This window comes from Cupressus sempervirens, chromosome 8, assembly GCF_028749045.1.
Source record: "Cupressus sempervirens isolate cs-2001-9-10 chromosome 8, ASM2874904v1, whole genome shotgun sequence".
Classification (NCBI taxonomy): domain Eukaryota; kingdom Viridiplantae; phylum Streptophyta; class Pinopsida; order Cupressales; family Cupressaceae; genus Cupressus; species Cupressus sempervirens.
In genome coordinates, this window is record NC_143125.1 from 20,303,023 (window position 1) to 20,330,742 (window position 27,720).

Here is a 27,720-nt window from a genome sequence, read left to right on the forward strand (position 1 = left end):
AGATAATAATATTAATCTCCAACAAAAAAACCACAAAGGTTTATGGAACTGAGCATACAAATAGAAGAGCCGACAACAGCACGATCACCAAATGGTGATAGAAAAGAAACAAAACAAAACAAGATACAAGACGAAGAAACACAAGGTAAGGACTAAGAATCCTTCTTTGGTACAAAGTAGTCAGTCATAGAAGGATATAACCGTGGACTATAAAAAGTGATAGATCACTGTCGAGATTTGCTAGAGGAGTGCCTCTACCTGGAAAGACTATTACAATGTTTGACTGATCTAGAAGGAGTGATGCTGGAAGGCCTTTTCACAACCCGTGACTGAGACAAGGGGGAGAAAAAGGCGGTGATGAGCTAGTTTGAGGTGTGGTCCTGAGATCTGGCTAACTGAAGGGTATGCTCATGAAGCTGGGTGGCCTCTCGAAGATAAAGAGCAAGACATCGCTGATCAACATAGCTGAAGAACTCAGAAAGAGAAACAATGTTTGAAAAGACAATAATATCTCCCTCTGATCTCATGGTAGATAGGGCAACGAAATAAGAAATGGGTCTCAGTCTCAACCTCCGCCAATGTACACAATCTACAAACCCAATCCTCTTTGTCCAAATGGTGATTAGTCTAGACTCGAAGACGATGAGAACCAACTCTAAAGGAGCCCAAAGAGATTCGAAGGGCATGACACCAATGCCGATAGAGGTAAGCAGGACGCACAATAATACCATTCTAAATCTCAAGAAAATGCTTTGCATAAAATGCCATCTTAGGGCATAATCCACCAGGAGGATTACACCAAGTAGTGATAATATACTGCCTGTAAATATCCTGTCTAACATACTCATTCAACTCTTGAGAAGAGGGGAGGAGATGAGTAGGAGCATCCAATGAGAACTGGTGTGGAGGGAGACAATCAATGTCAATCTTGATCGAACTCAACAAAGAGGTGTCTAGGGCATACCAACAGCAAGATCTAGTGATAGTGTCGGATCTCATAATCTGAACGAAAGAACAATATGCCAAATGAGAGTATCTGTGATGGCCAACATTAGAGTCCATGAAACCACGAAGCCGATGTAGAAACTAGATCAAGTAAAAAATGGTTGCAAGTCTGAAAGGATGAGCTCCAAACTCAACTAGGACAATGTTGTGGGGGTGAGTCTATGACATCTAATGATGCGCTGTAGAAACAACGTTTGACCATGCTCAATAGGGCCCAATTTGAAGCAATAAGAGAAGGCCTCCAAACCATCGACCCATAAAGAACGGTTGGTCTAACCAAGGAGTCCAAGAGGGATAGCTTGGACAAAATGTCCTGAAAATGATATCTGAAACACTGTCTCTCAATCATGGCTAGAGAACCCATGCCCTTACTAATTCTAGATTGAATATTTGGTCTCAAACCGAAGCGTGGTCCCGAAAACTTAACTTTGAGATACATGTACGAAGAAGTGATCTCAACCTCTTGTCCCTAGTAGAAGAAATGAAGGTGAGAGGTCTTTAAGCAATTAAAGATCATAACAGGAGTCTTAGCCAGATTGACCACAAGTTGATGGTGATCACAAAAAGAGGCTAGACCATTAAGGAGTCTCTGTAAGCTATCAAGAAGAGAGGCCATGAGAAGAACATTAGCAAAAAGGAGAATGAAGATCAAAACTTGATGCAAATAAAACCCATCTCCAGGCTGCGAAGATTTCACAAGAAAATCCTCAAGCTCGTCAATATATAATCTGAACAGAGTAGGAGAAAGAGGACAGCCCTGCTTCACCCCAATGGTGCTTTGAATCGGATCTAAAAAATCCTCCGAAGTCTTGAGCCTACCAGTCACTTTCACATACAGTCTCATAATAGCAGTCAATAACATATTAGAGATCCCAATGTCACTAAATCTCTGAAATAAGGCCACCCTAGGAACAAAATCAAAATCCTTGCAGGAATCTACAAAACAATAGTAGACTTTCTTAGAGCAATGCCTAGCCTTCTCAATAATAGCCCTCATCGTGAAGATATGATGCATAGTCTAATAGTCAACACGAAAACCAGCTTGTCCTTTAGCTCTACAACCTTTCCTGTCTATCTCTCTAGATAATATGGTGTTTAGAGCAGTGGCATAAAGTTTGGCAAATGTATGTCCGATCATGGTAGTCATGTAGTTAATGGGGTCCGAAGTAGGTCTAGACTTATAAGAAGGGAAGATACAAGTAATTACCAATGATAACGATTTTCAAAGGAGCGAATGACAAATAGTTTTCGATAAGATTGTAAGGAACAATCACAGGTTAATGTATAAAGAGTAAGCAATGGTCCATAAAAATTAGAAACCATGTCCATTAAGGAAGACAAAAATTGAATGGAAGAAAGAAATACAATAAAATAGTCAGTGATAGCGAGCAATGATAAACACTGTTAGCTATCAATATTGAGTGATTGAAAGCATTAAAGGTTATCACAATGACAAGGCTTTCAGGATGTCATAATATCATCCCTCAAACCAATTCATGTACATTGTAGAACATTAATACAGATGCTTACAAAATTCACGAGCATCTCAGTTCTTCTCCTTCAATATCACAAAAGTGGCAAATATCTATTAAGTGGTGTCTTAGATGAAGACCCAACAATGATACAAACAATTGGAAGATAACATGCTTTTTTTGACTCCATTCACCAAGACATACAAATGATGCATGGGCAGACCGATATTACAAAGTGGCAATAATTCATGGAACGGTTTGTAATCATGTTTAGGTGCCTAATTGTTTTAAAACTAGAAAACTTGATCCTAGCTTCATAAAACATTCTCATCTAGGACTAATAGCTGGTAGGTGCTTCAAAAAGGGAGGTTATATGCGGCAATTTATTATTTTGTCTTGAGCTAACAATGCACTCAGCAAAAGGTATAGTGTCATGTCCTCAAATTTTAATGTAATAATTGAATTAAATTAATTAATTAATTGGTCCTAGAATTTAAATAATATAATAAAAAAACATTTAATTAGTTACTTTAATTAATTAAGACAGGGCCCAAGTTAATATTATGTGTATCTATGGTTCCGATTGATTTGGTATATCTCGGATCCATTTTTATTTAATTGTTTCGTAGGTGCTGTCGTCGACTATCTTTCTACACCCTTAGAAAGGTTTTCCCCAACGGGTATGTAAGCACGGCTTGTAGGTAGTCGTTGGTATGCATTTTGGATTATTTCTTTGGTATTGTGAATTCTCGTTGGTATTCTCTGTTTACCATTTCAGAAGTTAAAGATCTTCCCTACTTGGCTTGTCCGGTTTTAGTGGGATTCAACTCTCACCCTATTTCGTTTCATGTAATACTTCGCTCGAATCTGGCAAATCGAAGCACCATCTTTTGGAAAAATATTAATTGAAGGATATTTGTGTTCAAATCTCCATTCTTGTTTGGCATTGTTTATTGTATTCTGGATTAATAGTTTAGGGTGCAGATGTGAAACCATTTTCCTTCCGTACCCCATCCGCTACTCGCAACACTCAGTGCAAATACTATACGGCCTTCATAGCATCTTCCTCACGACAAGTTTTCCCCTGCATACCATACGACCTCCCACACCATCCATATTGCCTCTCTTAGCAAACAGTACAACCCGCCTCTTAGTACCGTACGACCAGCCTCAAACATACAATATAGCCAACCCACCCATCATCGTATGAGCATAATACCATCAACCCATATGGCTCATATTGCTTTCCCTGTACGGCCATCAGTTGTTCCCTCAACTGTACGACCCTCATACACTACCGTACGACCTCTAAGGAAAACACTATACAACATCTAGGCATCCACTTTATGGCCCAAGCAGTCTGTACATCATCTTGGCCCAACCTTGCATCTCACCTTGTACGCCTATCGTGATCCGGTGCACATTTGTTTGGAGTTAAACGAATTTGGAAACATTACAGTGGTATCAGAGCAATTCCCTTCGGGTCGAGATTCCCTTCAGATCGAGTTCCCCTTCGGATCGAGATTCCCTTCGAACTGAGTTTCCCTTCGGATCAAATTTTCCGTCGTACCAAGATTGCTTTCAGATCAAGATCCCTTCGGAATGAAATCCCCTTCGGGCCGATATTTCATTTGGGTCGAGATCGCCATAAAGTTGAGTTTTCCTTCGGAACATTACAAAGAAATTGTTTAAAATGAATATGATAAGATTTTACCAACTGTATGCTCTTAATTGGAACCTAGCATCAACAGTAAAATTTTGAGAAGCTGATTAATATTGGTGCATTTTATACAAACAGTTGTTAATCTTTGAGTGACTACCATTTTGCAAATTGAAGTTTAAGAGTTTAACATTTGTTGAAAAAGAAACAGTAAAATATTACTTTTAATTACTTTGCTAATATTAGTTGATGAGAACTCTTTCAACTTGAAAATAAGATTTCTTTACAGAAAATACATTTGCTATTCTATTCATTGTTGTGTCCAATACTTTTTTCTTCATTGATTAACGAAAATCTTTTGTTTTGCTTCTTATTTTGCAATATAATTAAATAGCTGACTTGGAATATTTTGACAAGTGGAGCGCAGGTTTTTCCTTCTTCCAGATTTGCATTAGTTCTGTGATCTTTTTGTCAGGTTTGTGTTAGTAATATCTCATTGTATGCAAGTGCTTAAGGATTCTGGCTAATGTGACCGCTATTTGTACTTGCACATCACCAGTCCAATATTAATTCTGCTGCCAAGGGATTTTAAAGAATAATTTATATTTAATGATTGTTTGTGTATGCTCTTAAGCTCAAGCTCAACTAGTACTGAACTTGTACAAAAAAATTAAACACATATGTTCTAGAAGGTTTGTTTTAACTTTTACTTCCTCATTTTCAATTGAGTTGTTGGTGTATTTATTGACTTGTTATTGCTTACAATCAGTATGCAGAATATTGTATAAGGTTGTTATTAACATTTTATTTTGTGTATCATTATTTCAAGTTATTGTATATTTTTAAAGTTGGATTTTGTTTCTTATAAATGGCAATTGCATAAATATAATAGCCTGAGGTAATAAACCAATTTCTTTATTTGTAATTTTGATTGTCTTCTTTGTTGTAGGGTTGGTGTTGCAAGATTTATCAGTCTACTCATTCAAAAGGTTGGTTTGGATATAAAACCGTCCGTAAGCACACTATCAAAGGTTTTGTTCCCAGCAGTTCAGGGAGAGAAAAGTTCGGCAGGGAGGCGAGCATTTGCATCTGCCTGTGGAGACTTGCTGAAATATTCCAGTTCTGCTCAAGCGCAGAAGACGATTGAGGATACTGTCGCATTGTATACTTCTGACAGTGACAGGAACACTCGAGTGGCAAGTGCTCTTCTTCTTAAAAATTTCTCTCATCGAGCTGCTGAAATTGTCAAGGGATATCACACCATAGTTCTCCCTGTGGCTTTTGTGGCAAGGTTTGCTGACAACCACATTTTCTATTGTTGAGAAGTGCTTAGAAGAGTGATTTCATAATTTCAATTCATATGGTGTTGCAAGATTTATCAGTTATTACCTGTTATGATTTTTTCTGTAGGTTTGATGATGAAGAGGAGGTTGGCAGCCTCTTTGAGGAGGTTTGGGAGGAGAACTCAAGTAGTGAGAGCATTACTCTTCAGTTATATTTGCCTGAAATAGTTGCTGTACTTTGTGATGGAATGCTATCATCATCATGGACAAACAAGAAAAAGGTTAGTAAAATTGACTTGTAATCAGCATATGTAGTCCATAGCTAATTTGTCAATATCAATCTTAGCAAATGAAAAAACAATTTCGATGATTATGAATGCTGTTCCCTTTGTAGTTTGTTTATAAAAACAATAAATTACTTTTCAATTGTATATTCTAAGTATTACAATTGTTTCTGGGCAGTTGTATACATGAAATCTAAGTTGTTGATTTGGGTGTGGATGTGGATGTGGGTGGAAGAATCGGGTGCATGGATGAACAATTTTATTTGGGGGGGTTTGCATGTATTTGTATATATCTATATTTTTAAAAAACAATACACACATATATACAAAGAAATGCAAGAAATATACAAAATTAAATCAATTGATAGTATGGTATTTTATCATTGATCAAGATAAATATAAACTGTGAATTGATAGTTCACATATATTCAAATTGAAATAACTAATATGCCATATCATATACGTCTATGTTCACAGTTGCAATGCCAATTAGAAAATTCTTAAAATTACAAAATCCAAATTTTTGAATGTAACTACTATGCAAAGCATTATCCTTAGTAAGCTTAAACATAGTTTGCAAACTCTCCGAGTATTATCAGAGTTGCTGAGTACTCTCAAGTTTTTCTGCTGGGTGAGTACTCTCAAGTTTAACTCTCGTGTATTTATAGATGTTAAAAATGTAGGTAAAAATGTTGATGTAGGAAAACATTGGATTAGATGCATTTTCACATCATTTTAATGTTATAAAACTACACATTTTCTCTTTTGAAATGTCAATTACTTAATTTAATATTTTTTATAATTGTATTCTACAAAAAGATATATGTTTTTTTAAGAGATTTTAAATTTTAGTACTTTTTGAGTTGCCGAGTTTTCCCCAAGCTTTTGTTGAATATATGCCGAGTTTTTTCCGAGTTGAAAATTTTGTGATTGTTGAGTACTCTCTAAATCCGAGTCTACAAACTATAAGCTTAAGTAAGTTTATGTAGTGATTATTTAATTACATGAATAGATTGAATTAGTGATGTAAGTTGCCTAGACTTATTGAATTTCATTCGCTTTATGATCTAAATCGAGACCAAGAAGTTGTAATGACCCTTATCCGGTCCCATATCAATTGGGATTGATTCTTATTATAAAAGGCTTCTCTCTCTCTCTCTCTCTATATATATATATATGTTGTAATGTCCCCGATTTAGCAGGTTCCTAGAATTTGGATTTGTCAGCTCATCAGCGCGATCCCCATGAGTTGACGTTTGGTTTTGTTAAAGTTTGTAGATACGATAGAGATCTTTATCTTTCAAAATTTGGACGTTATTACCGTTAATGTCACAATCAGTTGGGCAATAGCATACGGCTAGTAGGGAATGACACCAACATTCTACAATTCACGTGAACATCCTGCAAAATCTGTTTGTCTTTAGACGTCCATCATTCCGCTTGCCAGTATTAATTGGTATTGGAGTTGGCTGTTCAACATTTGTTTTCTGGAGTCTGGGATTGGCATTTGAAGTTGGGGGTAGCTGATGTTGTGTGTAGAGCCACCATTAGTGCATTTTGAATGCCCTTTTACACTGACAATAGCTGCTTTTGTGCACGACAAATCAGGTTCTTTGATTAATAAAAAAATTGGAAAGATTAGATTGTGGAATTGATTAAAAATCTTGTCTTTACTTAATCATTAAATGCAAAGTAATTTCTGGAATTGTTTTTAATTCTTAATGTTACCTTGCATCCTTCATATAATTTGGAAAATAAAATATATTTCAAACAAAAAAAAAGAAACTCGTCCATTGGCCAACTAAGATTGGCAGAAGTGAGCATAGGGTTTTTATAGTGGTATCAAAGCAGATTCCTGCCAGCCTGCAGGAATTGGGCTCAGAATTTTCAGAGACATATTTCGGTTATGTTGCATCTTGAAATATAGATGGTGATTGTAGGTTCATGCCAGGTGTGCACTACACTGGACGAGATTAGAATGTATGTCCAGGTGAGGGGGAGCCAGAGATTTAGTTTGGCTCAGTGGGTAGTTTGGGTGGTTCCGGTGGCTTTGGACAACGTGTTACTGATGCTTACGTTGATAGAGACATTGATGTAAAAATTGCCTGAGGAGATTAATCGCCTAGGCCTGAAAAAGTTTAATCGGGAAAAATTGGGAAAAATTGGGAAAAAATCGGGAACTAAAAAACCACTAAATTTTAATAAAAAAATGCGATTTTTTTACAGAATTCAATGTTTTTTTGCATCTAATGACTTAATTACTAACAATACATAAGAAACAATCATGTTTAGATATATATCAATGCAAAAAGAGTTATTAATCGGTAAATTACTAGCAAGTAGTGACAAGTTGTAAATTACTAACAACTAACAAGTTCACAACACATGAGAAGTATTCTCATAAATAAAGTGTCAAATGTAAAGAGTTCAAATAAGCACATCAACATGACTACAAATAAGTACAAATGTCAAATACAGGACTACATCTTCCTCTTCCCAGTCACTTTACTAGTGAGTGCGGGAGAGGGTAAAGCTCTAGAACTAGATCCCCGCAGGGTTTGTGCCCGTGTCTGTGTCTGTGCCAATGTAGGAGATGGTGTAGCTATAGAACTAGATGTCGGTAGCTCCACATTCGCTGCGCGCAAGATGTCAAGGTCCTCTGCAGTAAGCTCAATGTCATCATCCTCATCATCGCCCTCCTCGATGTCATCCAAATCGATGTCATATCCAGTTCCACCCCCTTCCTCCTCCGCGGCCTCCCTCTCCAAATTGGAGATGTCCTCCTGTATAAATAAGGGAGCCTGCTCCTGTGCCGTCCAATCATAATAAGGATCTATCTCATCCAAATCAATTGGCCCAGGAGGATCTTGTTGCGCCTTTTTCATGCGCAATTTAAGATTATATTGCACATAGACCATGTCATTCATCCTCTTTTGGGACAACCTGTTTCTCTTTTTTGTGTGGATGGCCTCAAACAAACTCCAGTTGCGCTCACAATGTGATGCGCTACAAGGTTGTGATAGGATTCTGAGAGCAAATTTTGAAAGATTTGGAGTGCTTGCACCCCAAGTGGTCCACCAAGCCACTGCATCACAAAAATTGTACAAGTTAGAAAATACTAATAGACAACAAAAAGTGAAACATAAATATTAATTTAGCATTTGAGATTCAGAAGTTTGCAAATGTATTACCTGGGGTTTGTGTAAGCCTTGCTCTCTTGCAGAGAGAAGTGGAGAACACCTTGCCCCCTGCTGAAGTGAAGATCTCCTGCTCAGCGATGATTTTATCTCTTGTTTCCTCGCTGGTTACCATCTTTTCGACGCACTCACTTAGGCCTCTGATGACCTCTCCATCAGGATCTGCATATGTACCATCAGCCCTAAAACCAAAAACCAAAAACAAATAAGTCTTGCAATTTTAGTACACACCCAACACCCTACGAAAGCAAAATGAACTCAAGTCTTCGTTAACTTAAATTTGAGTAAGAATGAGCTTGCAGTATACCTAAAACGTGGGTTGAGGAAATATCCTGCTGCATGAATGGGTTGGTGATGCTGATTATTCCACCTTCTATCAATGATCTGCCAAATGGGTTCATATTTGATGCTTTCCCCCTTGTAGTAATTTTTGACAGATTCTTTGGCCTTGTCCATGGCCTCATATAGTTCACCCATTGGCGTTTGGTCTCCATCAACGAAACACAGAACTCTGACTAAAGGCTCAGACACCTACAATATAAATTTGAAATTAGTTGACAAGTTACAAAATTATTATTTACTTGAGTTACAAACTTAGTATGTAATAAAGTTGTAAAGTGTAAACTAAAACTTAAAGTTTTGTAGTTACCTTTACTATTTCATCAGCCTTATCTTCAAAATATTTATCAAACACAATCCGCACAACATTCTCTCCTGCACTCTTCTTTGAAAATGTGGAAGCAAGCCATTTTTTGGAAACAAACATTTGCTTCAAAGAAGCCAAATTATCGAGAATGCTTTGCAATGTCAAAAAAATCGTTGCAAACCTTGTGACGGCAGGCCTGACAATTTCTTTGCCATTAGTGTGCTCTCTCATCAGGCTAAGGACCCATGGGTGATTGTATATGTATTTTGTCACCCGCCTTGCATCCTCCACAATTGGAGTGACCCACTCAAGTTTGCCCATGTCCTCCAAAAGAAGGTCAAGGACATGTGCTGCACACGGGGTCCAAGAGAGAGTGGGGTGCCTCTACTGTAGGAGTTTTCCTGCCAATTGTAAAAGCAAATACTAATTAGTTTTCAACTTTTCAAATATATCAAACTATTAAAAATTCTTGTTGTGAAATTCACAATGCACATGCAACATAAAATTACGGTTTACCTGCTGATACATATGTAGCAGCATTGTCTGTGATGATTTGCACCACATTTTTAATGCCAATCTCTAAGACCATGTTTTCCAACATCAATGCTAATGTCTGAGCATTTTTTACCTTGTTGGAGGCATCGATTGATTTCAGGAACACCACATTATCATTACAGTAGGCCAAAAAATTAATTATGGTCCTGCTCTTCCCATCCGTCCACCCGTCAGAAAGAATGGTGCAACCAAATTTTGTCCATTCTTGTTTCTGTTCCTCAACAAATGCTTTGGCCCTCTCAACAAAATTTCCAATAAGCCTACAAAAACAAAATTTAGTTGTCTTAGATTCTTAGTAATTTAAAATTGATTTAGACTTTAGTAATCAACATTCTAATTTCTAGATAAATTAATTAAAATTTAGAACTAAGTAAAAAGTTAAAAATTAAAAAGAAATCGAATGTAATAAAATTATTTGCTTACCTGCCACCCAACACAAAACGAGAAGGGGACTTGTACCCCTTTCCTGCAACTGTCAACCCTGTGGCCAAAGCCTCCCAATAGGGACTGTCAACAACACTAATAGGAAGGTTGTTGAAAACCCAGAAATCTGCTAGTGCATTGTCCAACTGGTCATGGACCTCCTTATTCCATCTAGTGGCCTCTAATGAAGGTTGTGCACCAGGTGTGTGCCTCGGCACAAAATAGCTCCCTATCCCAGAAGCACCTGCTGATCCTGATGGTGCGGATGTGCTAGGAGGTGTAGGAGTGGGAGTGGGAGTGGAACTCGTGAAAGAAAAACCACCCTGTTTGCGGACATGCGGCCCACAATAAGAGCGAGCCATGCTCTCAATGGCTGCCTCCTCCTCCTGAACATCAACGAAACTGACCTGGGTCTCTGCTATGGCTGCCTTGACATGCAATTTATTCCGCTCTCTTTGCAATTTTTTTTGCTCTCCAGCTGCGAGCAAGGCATTTGCAAACCTTTTTATTTCTTCTGTTGTACTCTCACAAGGATTCGTATCATGTTTTGAGATCCCTGCGATGTGATATTTGAACCGGTAAATGCCCCCGGATATTACTTTTTCACATCGAATGCAAATCACTTTGGTTGGTTCATCGGATGCTTCATAGGCATATTTCCATGCTTGATCTCTCGCATTCTTTCACCTGGTGCCAATGTAGCCTGAGGGGCATGGAGTCAATGGCCATTTGTCTGCCATTTAAAATTGTTGCGGGCTGCCTACACATACAAATTTTTAAAAAAAACTATAAATAAATTATAACAAGATCAAAGTTAACAGTTAAACAAAGAATTCAAGCAACATTCCAATAACAGCACCAATAAATTGAAATCCAAATAACATTCAAACAAACTAGCTGCTAGGGTTTCAAATTTTTTTAAAAAGGGCAAATTTTTAGCATAAATTCGATCTAGAATGGAAAAAAATGCAAATGAATGCATTTAATCTTGCTTACATTCATCAAATGCATTCCTAACTAATTAGGAATGTATTTTTATCCATTTACATGCAAGAAAAAAAAATACAATCTCTTGCAAAAACAAAAAACAAAGATTCAAATCACTTACCTAGTAACGAAGAAATTGAATCAAAAGGCCTCCAAATGCACTTGATTCCGCCTGTTTCTTGACAAGAACTCCTTCTCTATCCTCTCCTCTCCAAAACGCCCTAAGCAATGTAAAAACATAATGAAAAAAATGTGTTTTTTCGTCACTTTATGTGACTGCCGGGCGCGGGCGGTTTTTTTGCAACAAATCGCGATTTTTTAGGCGATTAATTTGCAATTTTTTGGAAAAAATCTGCAAAAAAAAATTGCGATTTTTGGGGTGACTAAATCGCCGGCCCCAAAAAATCGCGATTTTATCTCGTATCGCCGATTAATCGGCGATACTCACATCTATGGATAGAGATGCCTTGCAAGCATTTCGAAATATCGTAGCCAGGCAATAGCAAATGATAGGTGTTCTCCAACAGTTGTCTAATACCTTGCAGCAGTTAGCTTTGCCTTGGGATCGGGGTGGAGAGAGAGATCGAGATGTTTCTGTTGGTTCCCACAGGTCATGTGTGGATGTGGGACCCAGGGCTGATGACAGGCACAGGATTGAGTATGATGTCAGGATGAATGATAGGGTGGACAAGACAGGCTATATTGGTGCTCAAGACAGGCCATACAGATCCACCTTTTTGAGATCCAAATTAGATACAGTTAGCACTACTTCTGACGCTGCTCCATTTGTTGATGATGTACTGACTCATTTTCATGAGTGGGATGCTCTTCCCTAGGCATTAAAGGATAACTTGAGTTTTGACAGATATTTGACATAGAAGTGTGAGCATTCCAGGGGTAGGCTTGCTACTGACAGACAACGACTCAGGTATACTGAGCTCCAGCAGGCAATTGGTAAGATGACATTGGCTCATTTTGATGGGAGTGGTAGAGTGATTGCTAGAGCTTGGGTCCACAAGCTTGACATCTACCTTGCTTTGCGTCCTATGACTGAGGAGGACGCCATTCGGTTTGCTGTGCTACACCTTGATGGAGTTGCGCACGATTGGTGGTATCATGGTTTAGTATCTCTCCATCATGATCAGAGCATATCATACCAGGAGTTAGTTGACGGATTGATAGACCGTTTTGACAAGAATGATCCTGAGGTTTATTTTAGGGAGTTGGCTCAGTCATCAATGAGTTCCAGAGGTTAACAGTGATGGTGTATGACATATCTGAGCAGAGGAGGGTTATGCTTTTCATTGAGGGCCTTACTGAGGCACTCAGAGGGTGGGTTAAGTCATTGGACTCCCCATCATTACAGGAGGGAATGAAAAAGGCTCGTAATTTAGAGGCCTCTACACCTAGAGGCAAGTTTGCCTCAAAGCCTGCCTCATCCTCCTATGATAGGACACCTCCTCGGAGAGAGGAGAAGACGGAGGGTAAGCGTCCTGCTGCAACACCCTTAGATGGGATACAATTAATGATTTGAGAAGGAGGAAGTTGTGTTTCTATTGCAGGGGTCCCTATGATGTTGACCATGATTGTCTTATGAAACCTAAGGGTAAAAATAGGAGGATGGAGTGGTTCTACAATGATGATAGCAGTGCTGATTTTTTGGAGCAATCTGGGAATTATGATCTGGATCAACATAGGAATGATGATGTCGATGATGAGGTGGATGACTCCAACCTTAAGGTAGCTTACTTATCTAGTATGAGGAAGGAGGGAGCTTTTAGGATGTGTGGGCTCATAGCTGGGCAGGGTATTGTTGCTTTATTAGATATTGGAGCTACTTATAATTTTATTAATGCTTGTTTGGTTACTAGGAGAGGTATGCAGTCGGAGGATTTTGTGGGCTTATGGGTAGCTGATGGTTACACTTTAAAGTGTAACAAGATGATTACAGATCTTCCTGTGAAGCTTAATACATATGCTTTCACTGCAGATTTTTATGTTGTAGACATGGGGGGAACAAATATAGTTCTTGGTATGGCATGGTTACACACACTTAGGGATATCTACTTGAGCACAAAGAAGATGGAGATGAGGTTCATTAAGGACGGACAACCCCAAGTTCTTAAAGCAATCCGTAATGATGAGCTGAAGCAGGTTTCACTTAGGCGTATGCAACACTTGGTTCGACATAAGCATATTATTGATTGGGCAGTAGAGTGTAGGATTATGTCAACTCCAAAGAATATTGAGGAGGCAGAATATCATCCTGATATCCAACAGTTGAGGATTAAACACTCTAAAGTGTTTAATGGTTTACCCCTTGGTAGGCCACTAGATTGCGGGATTGAGCATATTATTGAGTTGGAGGAGGGCACTAAACCTATTATGATTACTCCTTATCGCCATCCGAAGAGGCTCAAAGATGAGATTGAGAAGAGCATACAGGAGCTACTCGATTAGGGGCATATTAGGCCAAATAAGTGCCCATTCACTTCTTCAGTTGTTCTGGTAAAGGAGGATGGTACCCTTTGGATGTGTATTGATTACCGGATGCTAAATAAGAGGACCATAAAAACTGGTATCCCATTCCACAGATCGATGAGCTCATTGTATTTTTCGAAGATTGATCTGAGATCTGGTTATCATCAAATCTAGGTTAGAGAGCAGGACATAGAGAAGACAACATTCAGGTGTCATTGTGGGCATTTTGAATTCTTGGTCATGCCTTTTGGTCGCACCAATGCCCCTGCCACTTTTAAGTCTACTTTGAACAAGTTGTTCTATAGTCAGCTTCGTCGGTTTGTGTTGGTCTTCTTTGATGACATTCTGATTTATAGTAAGACTTGGGATGATCATGTGGTTCGTCTAGATACAGTCTTGGGTATTTTGGATCAGGCTTCCTTGTATGCCAAAGAGTCCAAGTGTGCTCTTGGTATGACAACATTACTTTATCTGGGACATATTATCTGTGCCAATGGAGTTCGTATGGACCCGGATAAGATCCATGCTATTGTAGAGTGGCCTACCCTCGAGAACTTGATATAGTTAAGAGGGTTTATTAGTCTTTGTACCTTTTACCGTATGTTTGTGGCTGGTTTCTCAGGACATGCTGCTTCCCTTACAGATTTGACCTGCAAAGGTTCTTTTCAACTATGTAGTTGGCTGAATTATTTTTCAGGGAGACCTTCAGGTTGCATTGTGAGTGACCGTGACAGTAGATTTATGAGTCATTTTTGGCAGGAGACTTTTAGATTGTGTGAGATTGAGTTGACTCCTAGCACTAACTACCATTCACAAACTGATGGCTAGACGAAAATAGTGAACAAGTGGGTTGAAGGTTATCTGCAGAATTATATCTCTTCTTAGCAGAGGGTGTGGGTAAAGTGGATTCACTTATGTGAGTATTGTTACAATTCCACTCATCACATGATGATAAAGATGTCGCCTATCAGAGCTCTATATGGATATGAACCACCTAGTTTTGTAGACTTGTTATGTGATGATAGTAGAGTACCAAGTGTTGGGGGGTTGTTGCAAGACAATCAGGATGTAGTGAGGACCTTGAAAGATAATATACAAAAGGCACAGAATCAGGAAAAGAACATTTCGAACTTTTCAGGTAGGGGACACGGTCTACTTGATGTTGCAACCGTATTGGTAGTGTTCGATCAAGAAAAGTGGAGTTGAGAAACTTAAGCCGCGATATTATGGACCCTTTCGGATTGTGCAGAGGGTTGGTGAGGTGGTATGTTAATTGCAATTGCTTGATGATAGCAAAATTCATAATGTGTTTCATGTTTCGTGACTCAAGGGGGCTTTGGGTCATCATGTGATACCTTCTCCTGTATTGCCTCCGTTGGATGATGAAGGAAGATTGGAGTTGATTTCGGAAGCAATTCTTGATACTAGAGAAAGGCAGTTGCGACAGAGGACCATTCGTAAGTTTTTGGTTAAGTAGCAGAATCTTCTAGATGAGGATGCAGGGAAAACATTGGATTAGATGCATTTTTCACATCATTTTAGTGCTATAAAACTATACATTTTCTCTATTGAAATGTCAATTGCTAATTTAATACATTTTATAATTGTATTCTACAAAAAAAAATGTTTCTTTAAGAGATTTTAAATTTTAGTACTTTTTGTGTTGTTGAGTATATGCCGAGTTTTTTTTTGAGTTGAAAATTTTGGGCTTGCCTAGTACTCTCCAAATCCGAGGCTGCAAACTATGGGCTTAAGTAAAGTGTAAGTGGTGAACATTTAATTACACCAACAGATTGAATTAGTGATGTAAGTTGCCTACACTGATTGAATTTCATTCGCTTTATGATCTAAATCGAGACCAAGAAGTTGTAATGACCCTTGTTTGGTCCCATATCACTTGAGATTGATTCTTATTATAAAAGGCTTCTCTTTATATATCTATATATATATATATATATATATATATATATATATATATATATATATATATATATATATATATATATATATATATATATATATATATGTCCCCGATTTAGCAGGTTCCTGGAATTCGGATTTGTCAGCTCATTAGCGCAACTCCCATGAGTTGACGTTTGGTTTTGGGGGTCTTTGGTATGGATTTGCTATTTTTGGACTTACTATTTTTAGTAAGTCACTTTTGGTCAGTTCCTATTTTGGTCAAGGCAGTTATAACATTGTTGGTTACTTATCATTTTGTTGGATCTGGGTGAATTGATTGTTACAAACTTAAATGGGAGAATACTTGACTTATTAATCAGAGATCAAATGATCTATATATACAAAGAGGAGAGTTGAATAGAATAGAAACATTCTACTCTAGACTACACCTAAATATTAGAAATATTCTAATATTTACAGAGATACAATAAGATACAATAGTGAGCATTAAAAAGAAACATAAAGATAATTCTAATACCCCCCCTTAATGCTCAATCTATTTACTACACCAATAGATCCCCTGAATTTAACAAACTTGTCAGGACCAAGGGGTTTTGTGAAAATATCTGCGGGTTGCTTTGAGGTAGGGACATAGAGTAACTGAATAGATCCATCTTCTACTAACTGTCGGATGTAATGGAAATGAAGCTCTATGTGCTTGGTTCGTTGATGAAACACTAGGTTCTTGGCAAGTTTGAGTACTCCCTGATTTTCTAAAAGCAAAGAAGTTGAACTTGCTTGAGGAATATGCATATCTGCAAGCATTTGACGGAGCCAAATTGCTTCACAAGCTGCCTTGACAACTTGTCTATATTCTGTTTCTGTAGAGGAGAGTGCTCGTGCGTGTTGCTTCTTACTGGTCCAGGTAACTGTTGCAGATCCGATACTGAACACATAGCCAGAAGTAGATTTCCTGCCATCAACTAAGCCGACCCAATCGGAATCGGTGAATCCACTGAGTTGAGGAGTAGCACTCTTTGTGTAAAGAAGACCATAATTTGAAGTACCATGTAGATAGCGCAACACACGTTTCACTACAGTCCAATGATCAGTCTTGGGGTTCATCATGAACCGTGAGATGTAGTTGACTGCAAAATCGAGATAAGGTCTAGTAGTAGTAAGGTAGATGAGACTACCTACTAGTTGCCTGAAGAGTATTTCATCTACAGGAGGAGAATCAGATTGTGCGGACAATTTCAAACTAGTCTCCATAGGAGTGGAGGTAGGTTTGCAATCCTGCATTCGAAACCTGTCAAGAAAATTTCTGGCATACTTGGATTGAGACAAAAAAATACTATTGTCATTCTGTCAAATCTCAATACCTAAACAATAACGAAGCAATCCAAAACCTATCATATCAAAAGTTTTGTATAGATCCTGTTTGATTTCTAAAATCAAATGTTCTAAACTCCCAGTAATGATCAAATCATCCACATAGACAACAAGAAAAAAGAATATCATTACCAGAGTGTTTAATATATAGATTACTATCTGATGGGCTATGTTGAAATCCCTGAGCAACTAAGTACTTATCAATCTTTATGTACCAAGCCCAAGGGGCCTGTTTAAGACCATAGAGGGCCTTTTGGAGTCTACATACTTTTGGTTCTAAACCAACAATCTTGAAACTTGGGTGCTACGTCATGTAGACTTCTTCCTGTAATTCACCATTGAGAAAAACACTCTTTACATCCATTTGATAAACTTTCCAACCATACTGAGTTGCAATGGCAAGAAGAAGGCGAGTAGGGCTCATCTCGGCTATTGGGGCGAAGGTCTCCTCATAGTCAATGCCTTCGCATTGGGTGAATCCTCGAGCAACAAGTTTAGTTTTGTATTTGTCCAAGGTACCATCTGCATGGTACTTGACCTTATAGACCCATTTACAGCTAATGGGTTTCTTCCCAAGAGGGAGATTTGAAAGAACCCAGGTGTGATTCTTTTGAAGACTCTGAAGCTCAACATCCATTGCCTGTTCCCATTCTGGAATTCCTTTGGCCTCTGCATATGTCTGGGGCTCAAGGATATTGTGGATGTTGGCCATAAGAGCAACATTAACTGTGTTGTGCTGAATGCTCTTATTTCTGGAGGTTCTACCCTCAATGAGTTCATCAAGATGAAGATCACGAATCATTTGAGCCCACCATTTTGGCCGAAGAGTAGAGGAGCCAATATCAGATGCTGTCAAAATAGCTAGATGAGGAGCAGGAGCAGGAGCTATATTATCTGGAGGTGGTTGAGGTGGTGTATCAGTAGCATCAAATGAGTTATATAAAACAAAAGGACCCAAGTCAGAGATTGCCGAACACTGAATCTCAGAATGCGGCAGGGAGGCAAAGAGCTGAAATGGTCCGAGTTCCTCATCAAACACAAGATCACGACTGAAGATTAAAAGATCAATGTTTATATCAATCAGTCTGTAGGCCTTGTGTATGACTATATCCTATAAACATGAGTTTCTGTCTTTTAGAATCCAATTTAGTGCATTTGGCATCAGGAATCCATACATATGTTAGAGAGCCAAAAACTTTCAAATGGTTGATCCTAGGTTTGCGACTAGACCAGGCTTCCTCAGGAGTCTTATGGTTAATTGCAAGGGTGGGTGACCGGGTTAAGAAGGTAGACAGCTGTGGATATTGCTTTTGCCTAATATTTTATGGGAATATTTCAATGTTCTAGCATAGCCCTAGCCATTTCTGTGATGGTACAGTTTTGATGCTCTACAACACCGTTTTGCTGAGGGGTGTGAGGTGTGGTGAACTGACGTCTAATGCCATGAGTAGTACAGAAGGCAGAGAAAGAAGAAGAATAGAATTCCCCCCCATTATCGGTCCTAAGAGTAAGGATGGGGGAACCAGACTCTTTTTCTACTAGGGCTTTGAATTGCTGAAATACATGAAAAACATCTGATTTTTGCTTAAGAAAATATACCCACATTTTGCGACTGAAATCATCCACAAAGAGAAAGTACCTGTTCCCAGTAACAGAAGGAGTATTCATAGGACCACATACATTAGTGTAGACTAGCTGGAGTACTTTAGATGCCCGCCATGATTCACCATCCTTAAATGGTGTCCTATGTTGTTTCCCTGCTTGGTAAGCTCCGCAAACGCGATGGTTCTGGGTCTGGATATCAGGTAGGCCATGGACTAAATTATCCCGAGCAAGTTGTGTTAGATATTGAATGTTTAGGTGACCGTATCGCCGATGCCAAAGGCTGTTGAGAGCAGATGATTTGGCGATGAAGGCACACTCAAGGGAATCACTTGAATCTACAAGCCTATAAATACCATGATCCTTGAGACTAACAGCAAGTGTAGTGCGAGAAGCACAATCAATAATCGAACGCTTATTTCCACTGAAAATGACATCCAATTGAGGGGACTGCTTTGTAATTTGACTAACAGACAGAAGATTACGTTTCATGCTAGTAACATAACATACATTGAGGAACATGAGTCTTCTTCCTCCGGATTGAATCTGAACATTGCCCTTGCCGACAATATTGTATTCTTCGTCGCCTCCAAAGATTACTGAGTCAGAATAGGGAGTGAATTCAACAAACCAATCACCTCTGTGAGTGAAATGTCGGGAGGCACTAGAATATATGTACCAGGCAGAAGATTTCACATGATCAGTAGGTATGTTGGCCATAAAGGCATGGTAGGTAGATTCTTTCTGTTCTGAGTGTTGGGTAGCATTGGCTTGCTTTTTAATTGAGTTTGACTTTTAATGCTGCTGATACAAATGCTCATAATATGTGAATATCTCAAATGGCACAAACTTCGAGGTGAAAAAATGAAAGACCCAAGAAAATCGAAGTACCCAGAAGAGAGCTTGAAAAACCTAGAAATAATATGCTATCAAAATTCGGATTTGCTGGCTCGAAAATTGAGACACCCACAAAAAATCTGACGACAACCCATTTGAGATTTTGAAAAATCCATCTAGAATATGTATTCAAAATAGTTTTTTGATTGATTTCGAGGGATCAAAAACCTAGCCGATTGCTTCAAAAACCTTAGGTGGCCATTGGAGAGGCAGAAAATGATCAGAATCACCAAAAACGACCACAAACAGAAGGGGAAATCTAGAAAAGCGTCGGTGCCCACAGTGAGAGGAAAAAACACGAGCAGAAGGGTAGAGAAATCGAGCCAAAGATGAGTGAAAAAAGAACGGTCGACTGCTCCCACGAATAGACCAAAATAAACCATGCTAGAAAGAGACTCCAAATCGCGGTGGATGCTTAGAAAAAAAACGCAGTCAAGGTGAAAGAAAGAATAGGTAACTCGCAGCCTTTTGTAGAAGAAAAATGAGGGCAAAACAAACTAGAAAAATGACGCCCATGAACCAATTTGTGATTTTGCAGAATGAGGACTGAAAAAATTTTGCCCAAGAAAACAACAAATAGGAGAATTGCGATTTTTACTAATTTGAGGGAGAGAAAATTCTAAGAAAACACAGATTTTTCAAAAATACTTGGAAAAAAAAATTCATTATGAATTTTTCTTTTGAAATTTTTTTCAAATTTCAAAGAGGCTTTGATACCATGTTACAAATGTAAATGGCAAAATACTTGACTTATTAATTAGAGATCAAATGATCTATATATACAAAGAGGAGAGTCGAATAGAATTGAAACATTCTATTCTAGACTACAGCTAAATATTAGAAACATTCTAATATTTACAGAGATACTATAAGATACAATAGTGAGCATTAAAAAGAAACATAAATATTATTCTAATATTGATCTGGTGAAGTCATATTTGTTGCAATTATATTGAGACTTAATGAGTATTTAATGCTTTGGTGATTAATTATGGTGCTTATATTATAAAGTAATTGAACTTTATATTATAAAGGGATGTTTAATTGAGAAGCGTCAAGGTGAAGACAGGTTGCACATAGTCTTATAAATATGACTCCATTCGAAGAGAAAAGCATCTTGAATATCATATATTTTATCTCTTGATAAACTGGCAAGGGTTTGAAGGTATTTATGAGTTTCTCATAAACAATTGTGCTGAGGTATACAGTTGTTATAATCTGCGACTGTAACTACTGTGGTTAAGGAGATTGGCATTCTGAAAGTAATTCGATTGCTGCTGAAATTGAGTTGTTCAGCAATTGGAGGGAAGTCGATTGGTTTTAATATCAGCTGTGGTTGCAATTCTGGAAACACGTGTGGCAATAAGTTTCAGTTTGGTCATCCAATAATGTCACAATCAGTTGGGCAATAGGATACGGCTAGCAGGGAATGACACCAAAATTCTGCAATCCACGTGAACATCCTGCAAAATCTGTTTGTCTTCAGAAATCCATCATTCCGCCTGCTAGTATTAATTGGTATTGGAGTTGGCTGTTTGACATTGGTTCTTTGGAGTCTGGGATTGGCGTTTCGAGTTGGGGGTAGCTGATGTTGTGTGTGGAGCCACCATTAATGCATTCTGAATGCCCTTTTAAACCGACAGTAGCTGCTTTTGTCCCCGGGAAATCAGGTTCTTTGATAAATAAAAAATCTGGAAAGATAAGATTGTGGAATTGATGAAAAAATCTTGTCTTTACTTTATCATTAAATGCAAAGTAATTTCTGGAATTGTTTTTTTATTCTTAATGTATTGCGTCCTTTATATAATTTAGAAAAAAGAATATATTTCAAACAAAAAAAAAAGAAACTCGTCCATTGGTCGACTAAGACCGGCAGAAGTGAACATAGGGTTTTTACAGAAATTTGCCTTAAATCATTTTTCGAAGTTTAGCATTTATTATGGCATCAATATCTTTACTTAAATAAATCAGGTATTTGAGGAATTGATTGCTATGCATATCTTCTCCTTGCTCTTTTAGTGACATTTAGTGAAGGCAATTGTGTTATATTGCTCACACTTAAGTCCATTATAATGTTTCTTTTTTCTCCAATATCTTATCCAATGACATTTGAAGATATTCGATAGCTATTTAAAGATACTATGGACTATATCAATTAATACTCTGAAACTTAATACTGTTGTGACTATGTCATATAAGAAGATGATCGTTATAACAATCTTTGTGTTCTCCGAAGTATTGATTAGTGGTTCTGAATGTAAATCACTACATTAGCAGATGATAAGGAATAATTTCTGTGTGATGCAAGCCAGGGCAAATACTTTAGGATGTGACCTTCCTATATATAGTGTGTTGGATGATTGTATTCTATTATTGCTGACACTATGATCCTTCATGACTGATGAGTTTGTTCGTATACTCACCGAGCACCATTACCCTTTAAAATGTTTACATATGGAGAGGATGGACATTTTTCTATTTTTACCTCTTACTGGGTTTGAATGTATGTTCTAGTTGAATGATGATTGGATGGTATGCTGCTGACTGGGATTATTGTTTGGTCTTCTCTTCTCCCTACACTGATGCTAATGCTAACTAGTATTCCTTCCTATATTCTGATTCACTACTGTGCTCCGCTTTATTTGTCCTTGTGGAGATTTTAATTTTTGTCTGTATTCTTCCCATATTCTCTCCTTTGCATCCTCCACTTCATGTCGCAACTTCCCGTAGTATATTAAGTGTTATTAATTTATAATTACAGATTGTCAATAAATTGATTCATACAACTCTGTCGCAGATCCCAACAATAATGGCTTCCATCTTCCAATCAATGATTAACTCTTTATAATATTTCCTTCTATCTGCTATCTTCCTCCCTTATCATTGTCACCGTTGACAGTTAACAGTGTGTTCGGCATTGTAAAGGTTGTGACCAGTCTACTGGGTCATGTCCCTTACTAATTTTACGGTTTCATTAATGCCTTAATATCACTTTTTGGTTCATAGACTAGTATAAGGTTTTATTGTACTTAAATTTTGGATATGCATAATATTGATATATAGACATGTACTATAATAACATTAGAAATGTTATTCTATTTCTATAATTATGAATTTGATGGGCTTAAATATTATTGTATTGTTATTTTTAGCAATTTGATATATTTCTATATTTCTTTTATACAAGGTTGCATGGGTACTCATACCCACACCCCTAGTGCTCATACCCACATACCCAAGTACCGGATACACGTATCCTAAGTACCGGGTACTCGGTGGAGAGCATCATAGCTAAGGACCTTGATTAAGATTTCTGATTTTTTTTTCCATTTTTTTTTGGCATATCAGCTTGTTGTTTATCAAGCTTAATTCAATACCTAATCAGTTCGAAACTTTGATACAATATTGATTAACAATAAACTTTATAACTGTTCAAGTCAGATGTTTATCATTTGCAGTATGTCATTTTCATATGATTTATAATCTTCTTGTTCATGTTTAAAGTCTGCCTTCTCTGTTATGCATCTTTAATCATTTATCATATATTATTATTACAAACATATAGCAAATCTGAAAGTGAAAACAATACATTACATTGGCAAACTTTATCACAGTTCTTGTTTTAAAAAATCATTGTCATGATTCATAATTTCAGATTTTCCATAAATATAAAAGTATAATTAAAAATAAAGTTTGACATACCCAAGTACTCCCATCCCCTATTATGAAAATTAGTCGTACCGGTACTCTAAGTACCCCAAGTAACCCCATCCCTGTGCAACCTTGCTATTATATCATTATATTATATCATATTATTATATTAATAATATATTATTTATGTTGAGATTATCATCTATTTACTTATATTTATATTTTTATATAATTTTATTATCATTAATTTATTCTATAATTTTAATAATTAAAATTTTATTGGAAACGAGGCCATGACAGAAATTTAGAGCACACACTGTTCTTTTCTTTACTTCTTTGACTGGGCTACATATTTGGTCACTCTGTATGCTAGTGGGCTAATTCTTTCATTCTTGACAACTTCTAGCTAATGAGTTTTATCATATTGATGCTTATGGCTTTGAATTGCTGATACTTTGAGTAAATGAACTATAGAACAAAATGTTTTTTATTTTATGTATTGTATTTTCTGTTTCCTTCTTACTTGCACGAAATGTTTATCTTTGTAACTATGGAAGAGATGATTGTTGTAATTTTTCTGCTGTCAGTCTGCAAAAGCAATGATAAAACTGGCAGAAGTTCTACGTGAATCATTGGCACCCTTTGTTCAAGACTTGTTGAATTTCCTTGTGAAAGAAATTCCTGGACGTATATGGGAGGTATGGATCTAGAGATTTAGCAAGGCAACAGGTGTATTGTTTTGTATTTCATTCCGAATGGAATGATAGATATATTAAAAAGTCATTGAAGTTGTAATATCTAGTTATTCATTTCATTTCTTTCATTCTATGGAGTTGCAAATGCCTACCTTCCAACACTTCTTAATCCTATTTATTTGGCAGGGGAAGGAGGTTGTTTTGGATGCAACTGCTGCTATTTGTAAAGCATGCCATAATGCAATATCTCCAAATGACCCCATTGGGCCAGATGCCATTGTCACTGCTGTATCTTCTGCCTGCACCAAGAAAAATAAGTTGTACCGTAATGCAGCATTTATTTGCTTAGAAAAGGTACAAGTGGCAAAAATATGTTTGTCCATAAGTTTTTTGTTCATTTGTTAGATATGCAGAGGTAGTTGGTTATATCTTCCACTATTCTTGTGTTTCTTTTAGGCAGTCTGGCCAAATATCAAGAGATTCACAAATTCTTCCTTAATTTCCTGTGAATTTATAGTGTCATATTTAGTAATCTATGTTGATAATAATGTCCTTTGTGGAATAGTCTCTTTGAGAAATGGCAAAAAAAATATCTGTGGTTAATAATTATTCTTGCGCATCATAAGCCTTGGATGATGATTATTCGCATTAATGTATCTCATTCCCCTGCCATTTGATTGTGAAGCAAAGAAATCATAATCTTTGACCCGTTTAAAGTTAAACAGTCAATCTGAATGGTTTTATTGATAGGTTTAGTTAACCTACTCCCACGATTGAGTTTAACAGAGTTTGCTGCGTTAATCTCACAATTATATTATCAACAAAATAATTGTATTAGACAGTTTTTATAAGGACATTGTTATTATCAATATACTTTTGTTTAGTGTGCTGGAATTCTTTTGCATTTATCAGCCAGTACTGCAGTCAAGTTTGATTGTTTGGGACATAAATGGGTTTACATCAGTGAATATAAATACATAGATAAGAATTGATGTGTTAATGATGGTTCTAATTTAAAATGGTTACTGAAACAAACTGAAAATACACTAATGAGCAAGTTGCAAGATAAAAGAAAGATATTCTAAGAAGGGATTAGGTGTATGTAGGTCAGTCTGGTTTTGCAGAACTGACGAGCAACATGAATGAGATGCTCATCTAGCCAACAGCAGTGTGTTTTATTTTTACGTAGTTGGAACAGAGTTTGTTGAAGTTGAATATTTATTTGAGAGAGTGGTTGTTACAAAGTAGTCAAGAGCCAAAATGTTCTAGGAAAGGAAAAAAGAAAAAAAAATATGATAGAAAGTCAAAGTATAGAGCACCTAGTTGGCAGTGGCAATCACATGGCACCTGGTATTGTCCTGGGAGTTGGTAGTGACATTCACATGGCAGCGGGCAGTGAGATGGCATGTGGCGAAGAGATGGAGGCGGCACGATAGAAGGTTGGCTGTGATGTCCCCTTTCATGATCACTGTTTACTTTTCCTTTGCTCTCAAAATTTGATTAATAATATTTTTATTGTTACCATCCTTTTTGTCTTGGAATGAGATCTCCTTTATAATTTATCCAAACGGTCAACACTTTTCATTAGAAATTTGACTCACTACTTTTCATTGTTTCCTTTGATAGTAATATATTATTTCTCAAATTTCTCTTATGTCTTTGTAATGGTCACACCCTCTTAACAATTACTATTCCTTTGAATAGTATATTAATATAATAATATGATATATTGTTATATTATTATATTATATTATTAATGTCCCCATTCTCAAATAATAAGATTCTATGATGATAATAATAATAATAATAATAATGATGATGATGATGATGTTTTGACATTTTTAATAATAATAATAATGATAATAATGTTACTAAACAAATACAATAGACGTGCCTTTTCCAACATCATCATATAAAAAGGGGACATCGCAGGGAAAGGACGACAGACAAAAAGTGGAGAAGATTGCAAAGCAAGCGGCATATACAGAGACTTCACTTACACATTTAAGTACAGGCAGCCTCACCTCATCACAGTAAACAAGGACGACGGGAGAGCAGGACATGGAGTCGCAAGTGAAAGACAAAACACATCTCCAAAGATGCCATCCCGCAGAGATCCAAACCGTAAGCTCAGTCAGGGACAACGTAGATTATCAAGGACACTAGAAGTTCATACTAAACACCACAAGCTACTCTAGCATAAATGAAAAGCTATCCATATTCGGGAAATAGTGGATAATAACTAGTCACGATAACAGTAATATTCAATAGCCAGGACAAAAATCTTAGCAGTGACAGTATAAGAGGACTAGTTTCCCAGATAGTGATACAAGAAAGAGAAGTCTAAATAAAAATAGAAATGTGACACAATAGTTATAGTGTAATTCCATCTTGTATATCATAACACATTAAGATTGAGAATGTCCTGGAAACACTAATCGATATAAGACCATAACCAGTGATTGGAAATTGCTGTGAATTCAGTAGACACCCTGACTATAAATGACAGGTTGCCAAACACATCTTTTTCCTAATTCAGCATAGTACCAATTACATTTATATACCAGAGTATTATCAATCTGATGGCATAACCAAGACAACTTTATATATTCAATTTGGATATAGGAGAATATTACCACAAGATTTCCACGAGATATATAGCAATTATTCTAAGCTGTGGAGCCATCAATCACATCGGTCACACAATCAGCCACTTTTTATAGATTTAGAGGAATAGCTTAGCATTATTTATCTCTGATTGAAGATCAAATAACTGTTGATAAACTAATTGGTTACAAGTTTGGATAAAAAAGCACTTCTTGCAACTAAAAGAGTCTCAAAACTTATAAATCAAAGGAAGGGACATTACATGCCAGCCTCCTTGTTGTAATCCTCCAGTCCCATAGACCTTTTGGTGGTCTTTTGTTGGACATTAATATCATTATCTTATCTTATCTTACTCTCTTTTGGCTAACACAACCTGTAAAGATGCATTTACAAAGATAAAATCTTATATAATCTACCTGAAATTCTTTGGTTGTCTTGTTTACATTCACATACCCAAAGAAGAGAGATCCAAACGAGAACCCTTAGGGAAAAAGGGAATAGTTATTGGCTACAGTGAAACATATAAAGCCTACAGGATTTACATCGGAAAAAGAAAATATTTGTTGGCTATAGTGAAACATCTAAAGCCTATAGGATTTACATCCGTTGATAAAATCTAAATGGGCTAAGCAGAGATGAAATCTTTGAAGAAGATGTTGCATTCAAAAGATCCAAAGATAGTTATGAAACAGATATTGAAGATCAATAGGACCCTGAAAATATGGAAGAGAATCATGCTTCTGGGTTTCTGAGGGAAATTCATGAGCATATGGAAGCTAATAGTCAAAACGAACCTATGGATTCTGATAACGAGCCTAGAGATACTATTGTGAATTAGAAAAGGCTTCTATGGGCAAGACAAATGACTCAAGAGGCTGGAAATTATGTGGCTCCAAAAGGAACCTTCAAAGAAAGCAAAAGACCTCATATATACTCTAGTTATGTTGCCTTGATTAGTGAAATTATCAAATTAGAACCTGC

At 37.0% G+C, this 27,720-nt stretch overlaps 1 protein-coding gene across 2 annotated transcripts in view; it reads left to right on the forward strand.

Moving 5' to 3' along the window:
- LOC149541374 (ARM repeat superfamily protein) overlaps positions 1-27,720 on the forward strand; it is a 348,244-nt gene that overhangs the window by 249,033 nt on the left and 71,491 nt on the right. For both annotated transcript variants that reach the window (XM_089796637.1, XM_089796638.1), the window contains exons 26-29: positions 5,087-5,428; positions 5,548-5,701; positions 24,025-24,135; positions 24,319-24,486. In XM_089796637.1, the coding sequence (XP_089652763.1) occupies positions 5,087-5,428; positions 5,548-5,701; positions 24,025-24,135; positions 24,319-24,486 (775 nt within the window). The remainder of the gene's footprint in view (positions 1-5,086; positions 5,429-5,547; positions 5,702-24,024; positions 24,136-24,318; positions 24,487-27,720) is intronic.